General features: G+C 41.2%; 1 protein-coding gene across 2 annotated transcripts in view; it reads left to right on the top strand.

Moving 5' to 3' along the window:
- Positions 1-15,994, top strand: part of dacha (dachshund a) — a 389,808-nt gene that overhangs the window by 173,547 nt on the left and 200,267 nt on the right. For both annotated transcript variants that reach the window (XM_078547218.1, XM_078547219.1), the window contains exon 2: positions 1,867-1,982. In XM_078547218.1, coding sequence (XP_078403344.1) covers positions 1,867-1,982 — 116 coding nt within the window. The remainder of the gene's footprint in view (positions 1-1,866; positions 1,983-15,994) is intronic.

The following is a 15,994-nucleotide window of genomic DNA, read 5'->3' on the forward strand; positions in this document are numbered from 1 at the left end:
TGAATTATTGGTGGTATCTTCCATGGACTTTTTAGCAGTTAGTTACTGTGGCAGTGACCTGAGAGCAGGAGGTCTTCTTACCCTCACACAGCTGGAAAAGAGAGACAATTCTAACAGGTGAGGAAACAGCAACATTAAAAATAAATGAGAGTCAAAGCGAACACAAGCGTACAAAAAGAGATGTTTTGCGTTACACATCACAGTGAGCTTTGAAAACCTGAACCAAGTGAGAGTAAATTGTGCAATATTGTGATATACCAATATCAGAGGAATTATACCATGAGTGTACTGATGTACTGTGTGTGCACAGTGATGATGGCAGTTCAGTGTAGTTTTTAGCCGTGATCCTGGCAGTAATTTCATGAGCTCACCTTGACTCTGACTGAACAAAATCAACAGGCTGAGCTTTGGCTACACCGGATAAAACTAGCTTGCACTTTGACTGAAAAAGAGGGTCAGAAAGTGGTAACCATCAGTTGGAGGGGGAAAGCTGTGTTCCTCATTTTCTGCTGAACAATAGCACAAAAAGGAGCCAGTGTTACAGTACTTTGAAAACCAAGGAAGTTTAATGGCAGCCTTGTGTCAACAAACCTGGTCAGGCTTTACGACTTTATAGCGGAAACTTATTTTCAAACGGATTCATTAAAACTGCTCGTTAAAAAAAGTTGTTTTGTATCCTCCTGCTTTTGACAGTTTAAATAACCTTCATTATATTTACTGCCAAGTTCATAATCTGTTTGAGCAATATTAAATCAGAAAATTTGTTTCATTCTGTTGAAGATTTCAGGTACAAATTATTTTGAATGAAAATCTTTGGCACGGTTTGCAGTCTTCTTTTCCCATGCACTTGAAAATGTACGCTATTGATCTGTTTGGGGATTTATGATTGGGACTGTGTTGCTGTAGGGGATTCAGCACAAATGAGTTCTTCAGGCAGTGAGAATAAAGTTATTAATCCCTGAACAAGTCAGTAATGTATTTACAACTTATCTTGTAAAAAAGCTCTCACTTTCATCTTTTGTCACCTGCAGTGTTATGCTTCCCATCCTCTCAGTTGTCCAAAGTTCTTGGAAATTCTTATGAAACATTCCTAGTTTTCTTTTATGAATCTTGTTTAAATTCACTCGCTGGAAACATTTGAGCAAACCCGCCCCCTTCTCTGCTGTGATCTAAACAATCAGTTCCAATTGCGATCTCATTTTCAGACAACCTCCTCGTATGCTTTGAAAATCAATTCAAGACAGATCAGGTTTTCTTTTTAATTACTTTTTTTTTGGAAGCATTTCTACTTGAATTTAGTTCTTGGAGTAGCAACACTGAAATCTTATTTTAAAATGAGTACATTTGCACAGATTTAATTTCACTTGGGAGAGAACCTTTTCATATCATATTTGACCTGCTCGTTAGCAGAGACCTTTGTACAATTTGGATACTCTTACTCTTTCCACTCATTCCAGGTCTTTGCATATCAAAAATTGTACAGCACAATTTGGTCCTAAGTTGTCTTATGTTTCTTGCATTTGCAGGGAAATCAATAGCCATTAAAAAGTCCCTGTAGTGCAATAAAGACATTTAATTTAACATGCTCCAGTAATAAAATCCGTTTGATTATGAATAATGTTGAGTAAAGACTAGGCTCAAATTTGTTGCTCTGTTTTATTCCCCCCAAAAATTGACATTAAAGTGTTGCCTAGAAGGAGGGTTGTTCCAAGTTTTGTAAAATGTCTGGTTTATTTTTCATGCTCCTGTAAAATGGTTGTAACTAGAGTTTGAGAGGCTTATTTTTTGGCTATCACTCTTAAAGACGCTTTGTTTGAAAATAACCAAAAAAAATTAAAACCTACATCTTTCTTTTCCCCTTGACAGCTCAAGACCTGGAAGGCCCCCAAAACGTACCCTGAGTGTCACGTTGCCAGAAAATTCTCGCATTATGTCCCATGCAGTCCCAGGTCTCTTATCACCAGGAATCATCTCGCCAACAGGTAATGAAATCCATAAAATCATCAGCACAGACGTTGTAAGGCTCTTCAATTGAAATGAACTAATATTGATTGAATAGGCTTGTCCTTCAGGGGGTTTTATACTTTGCCAGAGGTTGGAATATTGGATTTTTTGAGTATTCATAAAAAACAATATAGCTTTGTTGTTACATTGTTTCAGATCCAATGTCACTTCTGCAATTCATTTGCTCAAGATATATTGCCATTTTCTCCCAGACACAATGAGATTCGTTTGGTTCTATCATTTAAAAAGTCAAGGAAGGTGCTATTTCTCAATACTTAAATTTCTGACTGCTTGTGAGTTAATTCTTCAGCTCTTGATTTAATGAACATCTGTGTCTCCATCCATGAAACATATTTAGTACAGTTAGATTGCTTTCACATACAGCTCTCATAAAGTGAATCTTTTGTTTTAAAATGTTTACCAGCAAAGTGATAGGGCATTTATATATGTTCAATGACAATGCATCTGTGATTTTTAAAATAAAATATATTTTCTGAAAGAACATCCCTTAGCCCATTCTCTCCAGCTCCTTTCTTTCCCAAATGTGTTGACTTTCTGCTGAATAAAATTGCACAGGTGCAGGTCTCTCTCTGGTATCTTAACATGTGCCCAGTATTCAAGTGTGAGATTTGACAGTGGTCTGTTCAATAATGGGTTAAAGTAACATGAAACTAAGTCTGATCCATTCCCTCACCTAATGCCCATAAAGTGCACTTCCGGTATAGACATTAGGGTCTGGATTTTCACCAATTCGGGATGACTCAGGAGCTCTTTAAAAATGGCAGGCGAGACCCAATTCCAAGATAACCGACCCCATTCCCAGGCTGCCTGATTTTTGAGAGTGCCTTTTAAGGGTGCAGGCTGGTTCCTGTCAACAGCCAGCACTCCCGACCTTGCTGGCTCCCTTATGGGGATAAGCATGTCTTATTCCTCTGCAATTTTCATGGAGATGGGTCAGGCTTTTAAAGAGTCATGGTTCACGGCCTCTTAGAGGAGTCATGAACCCCAGTTTGCATGAGGGGACCTATTAAAAGGTACATTCGAAAAGTCCTCCTCATGCACCCGATGCCAAGCTATGCCCTTTCACCCACCCCCTATTGTCTCTCATGCTCCCTATGTCAATCTCTGGCACTTCCATGCCCATTGACCTACTATACACTATATAGAAGCTGTGAAACCAATAGTGATAGTAGGATGTGTAAAATTAAAAAAGTAATTAATTCATAACTTTCTACAATGTTAAAATAGTCATTTTACTTAGGAGACAATAAAAGTGTCAATCATCCAGACCCTTTAAATTATCAATAACAAAAAACACAACACAAAGCCTTGAAAAAACTTAACCTCGTGTAAACAAACATTGGGCAGGATTTTCCTGTTGGCGAGTGGGGAGGGGCGGAGCCCACTCGCCAACACATAAAATGACGTGCGGTGATGTCGGGCAAAACTCCTGACGTCACCGCGCCTCATTTAAATTTTCAGGTAGGCGGGGGCACAGCAAAATCAGCTGTGTGCCTGCCGACCTGTCAATGGCCAATTGAAGCCATTGACAGAGTCATTGAAGTAATTAATGGCAGAAAAAGCATGAAACCTCATCCATAGGCAGGATGAGGTTTCATGTAGGTTTTAAAAAATTCAATTAAATTTTTTTAAAAAATTATGGACATGCCCCAACTCATGTGGCAGTGTCACATGAGGGGACATGTCAGGGATTTTTTTTTCTCAAATATTTTTTGTTGTAGAGCCGATCACCCTGAGGCAGCACTTAGCCTCCGGGAGATGAGTGCGCTCTTTCGTGTGCACGCGCAAAAGAGCGCACTCTCGGGTATATGGATTCCCCCCGCCCGCACAGGGAGCGCATAGCTGACGTCACGCTGGGCGGGCCTTAATTGGCCCCCTCACGTAAAATGGTGGCGCGCCTGCACTTCAACTTCCCCCCCGATGGGGGGAAAATCCTGCCCATTGTGAAATTAACAGGAGAGATCAAACAGCCTGAGCAGTCAATCAAGCAATGTATTCCCAGGGGCACAGTTGTTTCAACAAGCATAATGGATGTCTGGGCTCGCACCTTTTTTTCATTCGTACATGGGATGGGGGCGTCGCTGACTAGGCCAGCATTGATTATCCATCCCTAATTGCTCTTGAGAACTGAGTGGCTTGCTCGGCCATTTCAGAGGGCAGTTAAGAGTCAACCACATTGCTGAGAGCCTGAAGTCACACATAGGCCACACCAGGTAAGGATGGCAGGTTTCATTCCCTAAAGGACATTAGTGAACCAGGTGGGTTTTTACAACAATTAACAATGGTTTCATGGTCATTGCTAGACTTTTAATTCCACGTTTTCTTTTATTGAATTCAAATTTCACCATCTGCCCTGGTGGGATTGGAACCCAGGTCCCCAGAGCATTACCCTGGGTCTCTGGATTACCAGTCCAGTGATAATACCACTACGCCACCACCTCCCCTCAGCGTCAGTAAGCTGTGGGTTCAATTCCCGCTCCAGGTCTTGAGCCGAACTATGGAGGCCACGGAGACCCGCACGCAGCTCCTTATTGTACCATTTGCCACTCCCAGTCTTTAGCGGCTGGTTCTTATTTTCATAAAATAAAATCTAGAAATAACAAGAAAGAAAAGATTGTGAACTCAAAGAACTGGAGGTAACACAGTATTCCTGTGGGACTCAAACATTAATAATTATGATAAATTTCACGGTTTCAAATGATTTTCTTAATGACAAACAGCATTGTGCTTGAAATAAACCTATTTGATTGTATGTCTACCCACTTGTATTAGACAAGTCCTTGGGTTCGAGGATCAGATTTTATAGCTGTGCCATAAATATTTCTAGTATAGCTGAAAACAATAAATTATTCTGAATGTGCTATTATGGGATATTTTTGTATCATGAGAATCTATGGGGTGGAAAATTGTCTTTGTTCTGAATATTTTAAGTAAAAAGTACAGTTTTAAAGATGGCCCAACTGATAAATTTAAATTAAAAGACATAATTCCCTTTATTACAAATTCTATTATAAAAACACAAAGACAAAAAACATTCTCTCATTTTTATAAGTAAATCAATTATTGATGTTTTTTTCCGAGAAAAAAAATTGATGTTTTGATAAGTGTCTCACAGCTCTGAAATTTTAGGCAAATTTCTTTAAAATAAGGTTCTTTAGGTTAAAAAAAACTCTGCCGACCCCTGATCTAGGCTGATGTTCCAGTGCAGTGCTGAGGAAGTGCTGCACTGTCAGGGTGCTGTCTTTTGGGCGCGACATTAAACTGAGGCCCCCTCTACCCTCTCAGGTTGAATGCAAAAGATTCCATGGCACTATTTTGAAGAGCAGGGCAGGTATCCCCAGTGTCCTGGACAATATTTATCCCTCGATAATCATCACAAAATCAGATTAATTGGTCATTACCACAATGCTGTTTGTGAGAGTTTGTTGTATGCAAATTAGCTGTTGCGATTCCTGCATTCCAATGTCTGTGCTTCATGAAAGGTGCTATACAAATGCAAGTCTTTCTTTCATTATTAAAAGGGGAGCTATCATTTCCTCTATGCATAAGGTTAAATAACAATTCTACACTAAATTATTATAAAACAATTCTGTTAAATTAATTCTCCCGTTTGCAGGGAAGCAGTTAGGCAGTCTAAGTTTTTGGACCTTCAGGTGCAGGCAGTCAGGTGCTGTTGGGACTCATTCAGAGTGTAATTGCTGTGCTGAGGCTTCTTGCAAAGCAACTATGCAGTATCTAAAATTAGTTTTTACCTGAAGTTAAAACATTGTAGCAGCAGGTTTGCTTGGCAAATAAGTGACACCATCAGGGTATTGATTGTGCCATGGTTGCTGTTCTGTTTGAAGCTCTGTAATGGGTCTTGCAAGTCAGACAACTGAGTAACAGTGTCCCTTTCGTGCCATTGGAGAGTTGTAAAAGGAGGGAACTGTACTGTTGCCCCTTTTGTGCTTTTCAAAAACCATCAGGTTTCCATGATGAACTTGTATATGATATTGCAAGGATAAATAATTCAGAATTAGCCATCTAATTAAAATTGGTGTGAAGGATTCTATGACAAAGCACCTAGGTTTTGATAGCTCAACAGAACTTGAAAATTCTCCAAAATAAAAAAAAAGCTTTCATTCGAGGGACTGAAAATATTTTCATATTAGGTTCAAGGATCAGATTCTATAGCTGCAACATTAATGTTTCTAATAAAGCTGAAAACAATAAATTGTGTGTCCTAGAAAAAATTTCAGACTTGAAGTTGGAGTTGTTGAAAGCTGTGGATTTACCAACACTCCGGCGTTTGGCACGAGATGTCACGCACATGATTCGTGAACTTGGTCATCCTGAAGTGTTACACAAATGGAGGGCCTGTGAGTTCAGTGCTGGCTCTTGTTGCTCTGGCTTTCTTCCACTTCCAACAAGAATAAGTCTTCACAGATCTTACAACCTGGGAAGGCCATAAGAGGAGAAAAGAGAACCAGGCACAGATGGAAGAAATGGCGAAATGAAAAGAGAAAAGGATTTTCCCCTCATCTGGCGGGCGGGCCCGGGAGCGCAATGGCCCACTGCCCGCGATCGGGCCCTGACCGCAATTCCACGCCAATTAACGGCCAGCCAGCACGAAACGCGCGCTGATGACCTCAACGCTGCCTGGTTGGGATGGGAAGAGCGCAAGTGCTGAAGTGTACGCATGCACGGGAGTGCGCTCAGTGAAAACCCCCTGAAGGCACAGAGCTGCCTCAGGGAGCTGAAGATTTTTAACATGACAAATAAAGATTTTAAAAATAAGGAAAACGTCCCCACATGTGACTTTGTCACATGAACAGGGACATGTGAAATATGAGTTTTAAAAAGTTTTATTGGTTTTTTTAGTCACTGTTTGAAACCTCATCCCGCCAGTGGATGAGGTTTTGTTAAAAATGCGAAGGCCGCCTGACCAAATCACATGCTCGCCAACCGAGCAGTTCGGCGGGCAGCGAAAAGTTAAATTTAACTAATTGACTAAGGGCCTTCATAGGCCCCTTAACTGTTGGCAGGTGGCTGCTGCTTCTCGCATGCGCCCGCCGACTGAAAGACCGCGAGGGTGCGTGGTGACGTCAGAACGCTCACCCAACGTCATCGTGCACCATTTTACTCCTGTTTGAGTTGGATGCCCGCCCACCAGCGGGAGGAAAAATTCTGCCCAAGAGCTGATGACAGTCAGACATTTTGACAAATTAAGATATGAATGTTGGAATAGTTGCCCTCCAGTATAAAAACTGCTCGAGTTGCACAGAAATCATGCCATAAGTGAGAGATATTCTACACAGGAGACATTATATGATTTTCCTATGTTCAATGGAATCATAAATAGTGATACCAGAGATTGCAGGATGTCAGAATGAAGGACAATTGAAATGCTTTTCCTTATGTACTAATGGAATTAGCTGATTTCAACATGTATCATTCCCTCATTCCCTTTAAAAATCATGGAAATCCATTAAACAGCTAGGTGGGAATGGGTTAACATAATGCAGTGTTCTACAAGTTGTGACTTAAACTTAATTTAAAATATGCTTTTCTAAAATCCAATATTGCTATCCTAAAGCTGCTACATATGAAAAAAAGGTGACTTATCCTGGGCTGCCAAGAGCACTTCTACCTACTTGCTGTCATTGTGATAAATGACACTTCCCATAGTGTCTGTGCTCCATCTGGTTTGCCCCAAAACAACGAAAGAGAATTTGTCTTGTGCAGTTCTTACACATACAAATGTGTGTCTGAAAACTCTGATGCAAATTACACAACAAACAAGACTGTGGTCCACAGTGAGAATGATACAGGTATGGTGACAACTTTCTTCAACCTTTAAGCATTGAAAGAGCGTATGTGCTCTGATGTTATTAAATATGACAAGGTCACCTTTAATTGTTAATGACAGGGCTGTGCCTAATCATGCACTTGCACTTCATAAATCCAACTGCAAATGTGCTGCATTGTGCAAGCTTCTTTTTAAAAAAATATTTAAGGGAGCTTAGAGTTGATTTAAAGTATTTGAACTTTATTAGTCAGTGGCCCAGGTTTACATAACTCAATAAGTGCCTGAAAATTAGAATATTTTTAACTCCATGAAGATTCTACATTATTTTGCTCAGTATTAATTCTTCTATTCCAGAGCTATCACCAGAATTCTTACTTTTCAGTAGCCTATTACCTCCCATTTTATAAATCATAAATGGGCTATGTTGGTTAAGATGCCAGCCTGTGGAATACTAATGTCCTGAGTTCTATCTTCCATCTATGCTGAATTAGCTAAACTCAGCTGAGTTGGGCTCCTGTAATGGGTGAGGATAGAGAAAAGAATGAGCCAGGGTTCATACTCCTAACTGCTATTCACTGACATGTTCCTGTGAGGTGATGAGTTTGGGCTCGTCTGTGGTACCCATGCCTAGCAGTTGAAGAAAGGATATTTCTGCTGACCATGTCACCATACTCTAATACAGTGAAATCCTTTTCTGTTTAATGAGAGATATCACAGAATGTTCTACTGGAGTAAAAGACCCCTACCAGTGAGCACAATATCACCTTATATTGCCAGTGAGAAGGGAGGATTCGGATCCAGATCATGCAACATTAAATTATTTAAAATTACCCAAATTTGCAAACATTTCAGAGCTTGATGAAATTAGTTGAAGTAAAATTTACATAAGATGTTGCAGCTGTTTATGCTATTTAAGAGGGTAATGCCCATTTTACTGTACCTAACTAGCTCCTTGCAGGAGACCTTCTGTATTTCAGGGTGAACAATTAACAGAACAATGGCTTCTTCACAAATGGATTACAATTTGGTCATAAATGGTCCAAGAAATGCAAACTCTGGCAAATGGTCTTTGGCAAAGGTTTGCTCGTCCCAGTAATCTTGTTTAGGTCAGATTTGCACATTGTGATATTTGGTTAGTTTAAATTTCATTTTAACATCATATGCTATGATAGAACTGATTTTATTGCAGCTTGCAAAAACCAAGGGCAGAAAGAGTTAATAACTTTGTTAATAAAATCTCTGTGGAATGGCAGGAAACATGTTGATGTGTTGTATTCTTCAACAGATACTCTGTACTCAACAGATTAGGATTGACTTGGCCTTTCCCAGCACTGAGCAGGTGACTTGATTACATATAAATCAAGCATAAAATGTCCTGTTCTGGGCGGTGAAGTGAATCAGTCAAATTATCGAGTGGCAAAACTAATTCTGTGCCTTGGGCCACAGAAGCTGCCAGTTCCTATAAGTCAGGCCTTCACTCAGTGTAAAATTGTTTTTATTTTATTCTGTTTCATTTAATATGGCTATTCAAGCTAATCCATGCAGTAAACCTGAGCCTGTAGATCTGTCAGAACTGTTCCAGTTACCAGTCTCACCACAGTAAGTAGCAAGTCCCTCAGAATTAGGCCATTAGTGCTACCAAGAACTACTTTACATGAAACAGTAATCACTAACTTACAGTCTATTATTAGATTAGCTTCATAGGGATTGCTTTCCTTTGCTGTGTGCTGATGCATAAACGACATGTTATTCCCATATAAATCTGATGGCAGAGCAGCTCTGACATGATGTTCCTATTCTTAGATTCTACTCACAGACTCTGTTTTGATTACTGCATAATTTTGTGCTAGCATCCTAAATGCTTACTTTACAGCGTTCATAAACAGCATCATTGCTGCATTAGCATTTTCAATCTAAAATATCATCGATTAAGTCATGCTGGTTGTGCATACAGTCTTGTCACTGGGATTTTTAGTCAGATGTGCTGTGTCCACTTAGCTGAAAGACATTCAGATTTTATTTTTCAAAACTTTCAGTGTCTATAAGCAGTATTTTCAGGTTTATAACACTAGGATGAAGTAGCAATCTTTACAGACTCGCTACTTGTGGTGGGAGATATTTGAAGGGTAAATTAAGAATACCACATGAGTCTGTATGAGATTTTTTTCTATCACATATTAGTCCCAATATGGCAAATAGCACAGTAATAGGCGTTGTGGAATTTATTTATGATTCATTCATAGCAGTGGCCTGTGCACTGGGAAGTATAACATTAAAATGAATAACCTTACACCAATTAGATAGTTCGATGGATTCTCTTAAAGTGACTTGTTTACATTAGGTTAATTAAAATGGTTTTTCTGTGCCAACAACCACTTGTATTTATATTGCGCCTTTATTGTTCCAAACATCATAGAGGAGAAACAGATGCTGAACAGTTATACAAGAGTTAAGAGAGATGATTGAAAGCAGTCAAAGAAATAGGGCTGGATTCTCCCTCCAGCAGTAGGAAACAGTGGTCAGACTTTTTCCCAATGCCAAACCTGTACCCAGAGGAGGACGCAGTACCTCACTGGGATTTTCAATGGAGCACTCCTTTATTTGGCATAGAGACAGGTTCACTGTCCAATTAGGGATAGTGGAATGGCTGTTGAAGCTGGAGGGCCAGAGGCCTGAAAGGAGCAGCAGGCTGTGATGTAAGGTAGAAGGGGGTGCTTCAAAATGGAGGCCTCCTTGCTCCAACTTTTTAAATCTTTATTAAAAAAATAGATTCATTAGCCAGGCAGATGGGGCCTCTACAGGGGTGACCTGTGGCTGTTCCTGCTCCGAGGCAGACTAGGAGGGCTTTGAGGCTGCCTAGAGTGCTGGACAGCTTTCCGCTGGGTGCCCGTCTGCAGTCATCTAAACTGGCCAGTTGGCCTCCTTTAACTAGTCTCAGTTGGGCTGTTAATCTGCTAACAGCCGGCCACTGATCCAACCTCTGCAAAAGGCCCAGAGGTGGGATATAGGCTGGGAACTGGCACGCCAATTGGCAGAGCTGATTTTAGGCTCCCACCCACTTCTGACGAAGACCAAAAATCCAGCCCATGGGCTTTGAGGCAGCTTTTGAATGTAAGGAGACAAATGGCGATCAGAGGTATTTTGGAAGTGCATTGCAGAGTAGGGGTTAGAACTGAAGGGCAGAATCGTCCCAGAATTCCACTAAGTGTGGTAGCAGGCATGAAAGAAGATGTTTTACCCTCTGGCTGCGATGGCGGGTTTTTATGCCATACCGTCCACTTCCTGCCTCATTAATTATGCAGCCACAGGAAACACGCAGGTGAGCAACCTCTGAATCGCCCGCCACACCTTTACCTCACTGTTTCCTCAATCTGGGTGCCATATCTAAACTGTAGCTGCACGCACAGTTCTCAATGTTTGCAGCCCAGGACTGCTCCAGTGAAGACATGACCCTGAAAGCCAAGAAGAGTTCAGTGACCTGTCACTGGAATGCCTTTTGGAGGCCCACCATGCTGTCCTCCACCCCCGCTCTGGCTGCAGGAGGTCTAGCAATCTCACCACTCCGGCTTGGGAGGCGGTGGCAGTGGTAATCAGTGCCAATGCTGCATAGAAGAGGTTGGCCATCCAGTGCAGAAAGAGGATGAATTATTTCATCTGTGCCGCCAGGGTAAGACAACCATTTCATTACTCTAAACTCACACACTCACAAGGCCATCACACATTCACTGGCATCTTACTCACTGCCAGCTCAAGGGACTTCACCACTCACTCTCACACACACATCCTCACATCTCCATCTGGCCTCATCTCCTCTGGAGACTGACTCCTCAGCCCTCACCATCTTGAGGCCATTTGCATAGATCAACATGTTCCCCCACACACACCTTGGGATACCCCACTTCCTGCAGCCTCTTCCTTTCCATGAGGTCACTTTTCTGCATTCCCCAAGAAAGCCCTGCAGCTGTTGAAAAGTCATCCCCACCTTATAGCTGGTCTGGTAGATAGAGACCTGCCCGCGAGTCCCCCTAAAAGTGATGTAGTGCTGCCTGAGAAGCCTGGCACTGATGACCGTGATTGTTGCCCGAAGTAAGGTAGCAAACAAACCTTGAAGCTCTGAGTGAAGTGCAGCTCGTCAGGTGCATGTCGCTTATGTACAATTGTGAAACATGCCCGGTTGATCCAGTGTTGGGGGATGATTCCGGTGAGCAGGGCTTATAATGAGATGCCAAAGTATTGGAATTAGGTTCCCGATGTGATGCAGTGGGAAATGTGGCCCACCATTGATGGGCAGAATGGACGACCGCAAAATGATTTCACGATGGCATAAAACCAATTGTTGGCTTTCTCGCCATATGTTCCATTCACGCCCACTGAGGCCCACCGCCAATGGGAGCAGAAAATTCCAGCCGAAGACATTTGTTACACCTGATGGTGTGGGAAAAACATAGGAAATCAACCTGTCTTCGCAAACCTCTGGTGGTTTCTTGCTGTTTCACCACAATGTGTTGAAAATTCTCATCCTTCCGACATTTTGCTCCAGCCTACCTCTGCAACACTGTCTAGCTCTATGTTGTGCCATTTGGTCTTCTGACTCTGACGGATACATGGGAGGATGTAGACAGGAAGTGGGTGGGCAACAGAGTTGTAAATGGCTTTGAGATTAGAGAGGGTGTCACATGGATAATAGTTTCAGCAGCGGTGAGGGTGAGATGAGGGCAGAGGCAGGCATTGTTGTGCAACTGGATGGAGGTGGTCTTAGTACTATGACACCGGGTTTGTTAGGTTGTGACACCAGGACACTGATTCTGCACACAACAGGGTCAGCTTCAGTGAGCAGCTGGGAGCAGGTAACAAAATCTGAGAAAAGGCTATGGGGTTTTAGACCAGAACAGGATGAATTTAGCCATTTCAGTATTAAGTTGGAGAAAAATGTATTCATCTGAGCAATCTGACAACAGGTTGTTGCAGAGCCAATATTGATGGAGGGAAGTTGATGCTCAGTATCATTGGCAAACATATGGAAGTTGACTTCAGACCTATGTCTGATGCCATTGAGCAGCGATATAAAAGGGAAGAATTGGATTGGGCCAAGGATGGGACCTTGGGTTATTTCCACTTTGGCTGTGGAGATGAGAGAAGAGTCTATTTGTAGAAAAGATGTTGGCCATGTTAGCACAAGTAGCAGTGGAACCAAGAAAGGACATTGTCACAGAGGGGAGGAGGTGCAGGAGAAGACTAGAAGGAAACTGAAGAAAATAAAGAAAGAAAACAGGTAACAGTTACTATCACAGAGGAAATTATCACTAACTTTGATCAGAGTAGTGTCAGAGTTGTGAGCAAAGCGGAAACGAGTCTTAGGGGATTCCGAGAGAGTGGTAGGAAAGCTGGGTGATGATATTGCTCTCAAGAACCTTTAAGAGGAAGGGAAGGTTAGAGATGGAATACTTGGATTGCACAGAGAAATTGTGGTAATGATGATGGCAGTTTTGAAGGCGAGGGGAATAAATCCTGTGCAAAGGGAACTATAATCAATGCCAAAAAGCTTTGGGGCAGAGGATGGTAGCTGCCTTGTCAGGAATTTGGTTGAGGAAGGGTCAAGCTACATGAAGAGAATAGGGAGGAAATTTCTGCATAAAAGTCACCTTTGGGAAGGTGACAGTGAGGAATTTAAAGAAGAGGTAGGAAAAATCAAAGGAGATGTGATAGTTAGATGACACCATTTCCTGAGTGGAGAAGAGAGCCATGTTTTTGCCATCATAGTTTGATGCTGGTGGATATGGCTGAACTAACATCCAGGTGAGGTAGTTTCACTGCCTTATTTTCAGTTGTATATTATGATACATTGGGTTATATAATTAACGTTAAAAGTTTCTGTTGCTGGCATAATAGCTGGGGGTGGGGGTGGAATTTGTTTGTGTTGCAATGTTTCCAGCAATGCTGTGCACATTTGTGTCGATTCCCTAGGGTGGGCAGAGTCACGGACTGCTACCTTGTATGTATTCAGAACTGTATAATTGGGCACCATTATCACATCAAAAACTTTCCTTTTTGATAGACAAATGTGCCAAGGAAGCCTACATTTAAAAATACTGCAGATACTGAAAACCTGAAATAAAAATAGCAAATGTTGGAAACACTCAGCAGACCTGGCAGCATCTGTATGTTTAAAACAAGTTTGCATCTCTGTGCCACCCATATTAAAGAGACCAATTTCAACACTGAGCATTTTGCCTGTTCAAAACTCTGATTTGAAGTTGAGATTCGACAGTGAAGATCGACAGTAAAGTGTGAACACAAAGAAGTTGACCTCTGTTCCAAAAACCTGAACTCCGTAATGGATGGTGCTTGGCTTCTTTAGCTACAGCATAAACACAACTTAATGATAAATGTGGGGCACTGCACCATTAAATACCTTAGCTTTAAAGATTGGCACTAGTCTTAGGTCAAATTTAGGTAGCATTATCAAAGCATTCAGCACAGCCAACATTGTGACTTGCTGTCATTTTTAGTATAAAAAATGTCTTCCACTTATTCTTATCACTTAAGGCTATTGCCCCTTTTATTAAGGGACCAGTCCTCTCCAGTGAATCTGTATTATTTTTGATCTGATAATATATGGCCAATTCCTCACTGTTGGGATTTTTTTTAATAAAATTGCTTCATGAACACATACTTTTTCATGTCACTTCAAGTTAACTAAATGTTGAAGGCCCTGAAAGGACACTCAAATTGAAATGAAGGCCTGCTATTGGCACCTTTTTGGCTGGATAGAATGACAAATTGAAAGTGCCGATAATAGGGCTCGACCTGTGACATCAACTATTCCAACAGTCATAATGAAAATTTATTGCTAGTTCCCTTCACCGGAGACTAACATTCCCCATTGATTTTGGGGAAATAGCTCATTTGAGGTTCACACAATGAATGGTTGTTGAGCACCACTTACTTTTAATACCCTGACTTCACATTTCATCCTTGCTTTGCACAAGATCACAAAAATAATCACACAAACAGCATAATGAGTGAAGTGCCATATCACACTTCTTCTCCTGCACAAAGTTATGAACTAATATATTAGCATGAGTACATATGTATTTAACAGTGTTCCTAGTGTAGAAACACAATAGTCCATCGCACGTAAACAGATTTAAGCATGCAATTCTCATCTGCCAATCCAAGTGTCACTTGCTTCCCACTTACAACATTCTGGCTCTTTCATAACATTAGGACCAAGGAAAATATGTACCCACATTATTTTATATATGTTCAGCACGAAGCTGGCTGCCAACTTCCAGTTAGAGAGAAGCTGGTTTTAAAAAGAATCAAATGAATTTTGATTAAAAAGTGCATTTTTTCTCTAGTGTTTCATGATTTGTTTATGCTAAGTTACTTATGGTGTAAAGGTTACCTTTTTTGACAAATTGATTATGGGCTTATCTGGATTCATTTATAAAAACAGAATAGGTTACATGGAAGGACAGGAAAGCAATGTAACAGTGATAATCTAACCGGATGAGTGGAAAGTAATAGAGAATGGCTCCCAAATTCTACATTCGGAAACCACACTTGACCTGAAATCATAGACGGGATGGTTTAATATATTTATTTTACCTAGAGTAAAAATCTCCAATCTTTTTAAGTTTTCAAGATGGAATACAACTGACCTGTTATCCAGATTCTGTCATTGTTGATCTTAGTTTTGATTGCCAGAAGGTACTTGAGCGCACATTGGGATGACTATCCCAGTGTTTTGTTCTTCTGTTGAACTTGTTTAAATGGTTCTTTATAAGTCAGCATTGAATGATAAAATGACACTAGATTCATTAACGTTGAAAGCAACTTTGCATAAAGCAGCTTACTGCTGTGCTCTAACCTCCATTTGCAACCTGTCTTCTTCAGACTAGACCGAACAGCTTTTGCCTTAATTGGAAGATTGATGTTTAAGACAACATCACATTCAAATCATTGCACACAGTGGGCAGAATCATGTGCTCTCTCCTGTGGCAAGTTTGGTGGTGGGGGATATTTAATCAGACAGGAGGGTAGTAAGTGGGGACCCCGCCACCTTCCTGACTCCAATTAAGTCTGTGGTGGGAAGGCAGTTAAATCCACTTAAGGGCTTCATCCCACTGGTATTAGCCCAGCTGTGATGAGTCGGAGGCTCACCATATGGGGAGTACA

This window comes from Cetorhinus maximus, chromosome 8 (assembly GCF_964194155.1).
Source record: "Cetorhinus maximus chromosome 8, sCetMax3.hap1.1, whole genome shotgun sequence".
Lineage (NCBI taxonomy): Eukaryota > Metazoa > Chordata > Chondrichthyes > Lamniformes > Cetorhinidae > Cetorhinus > Cetorhinus maximus.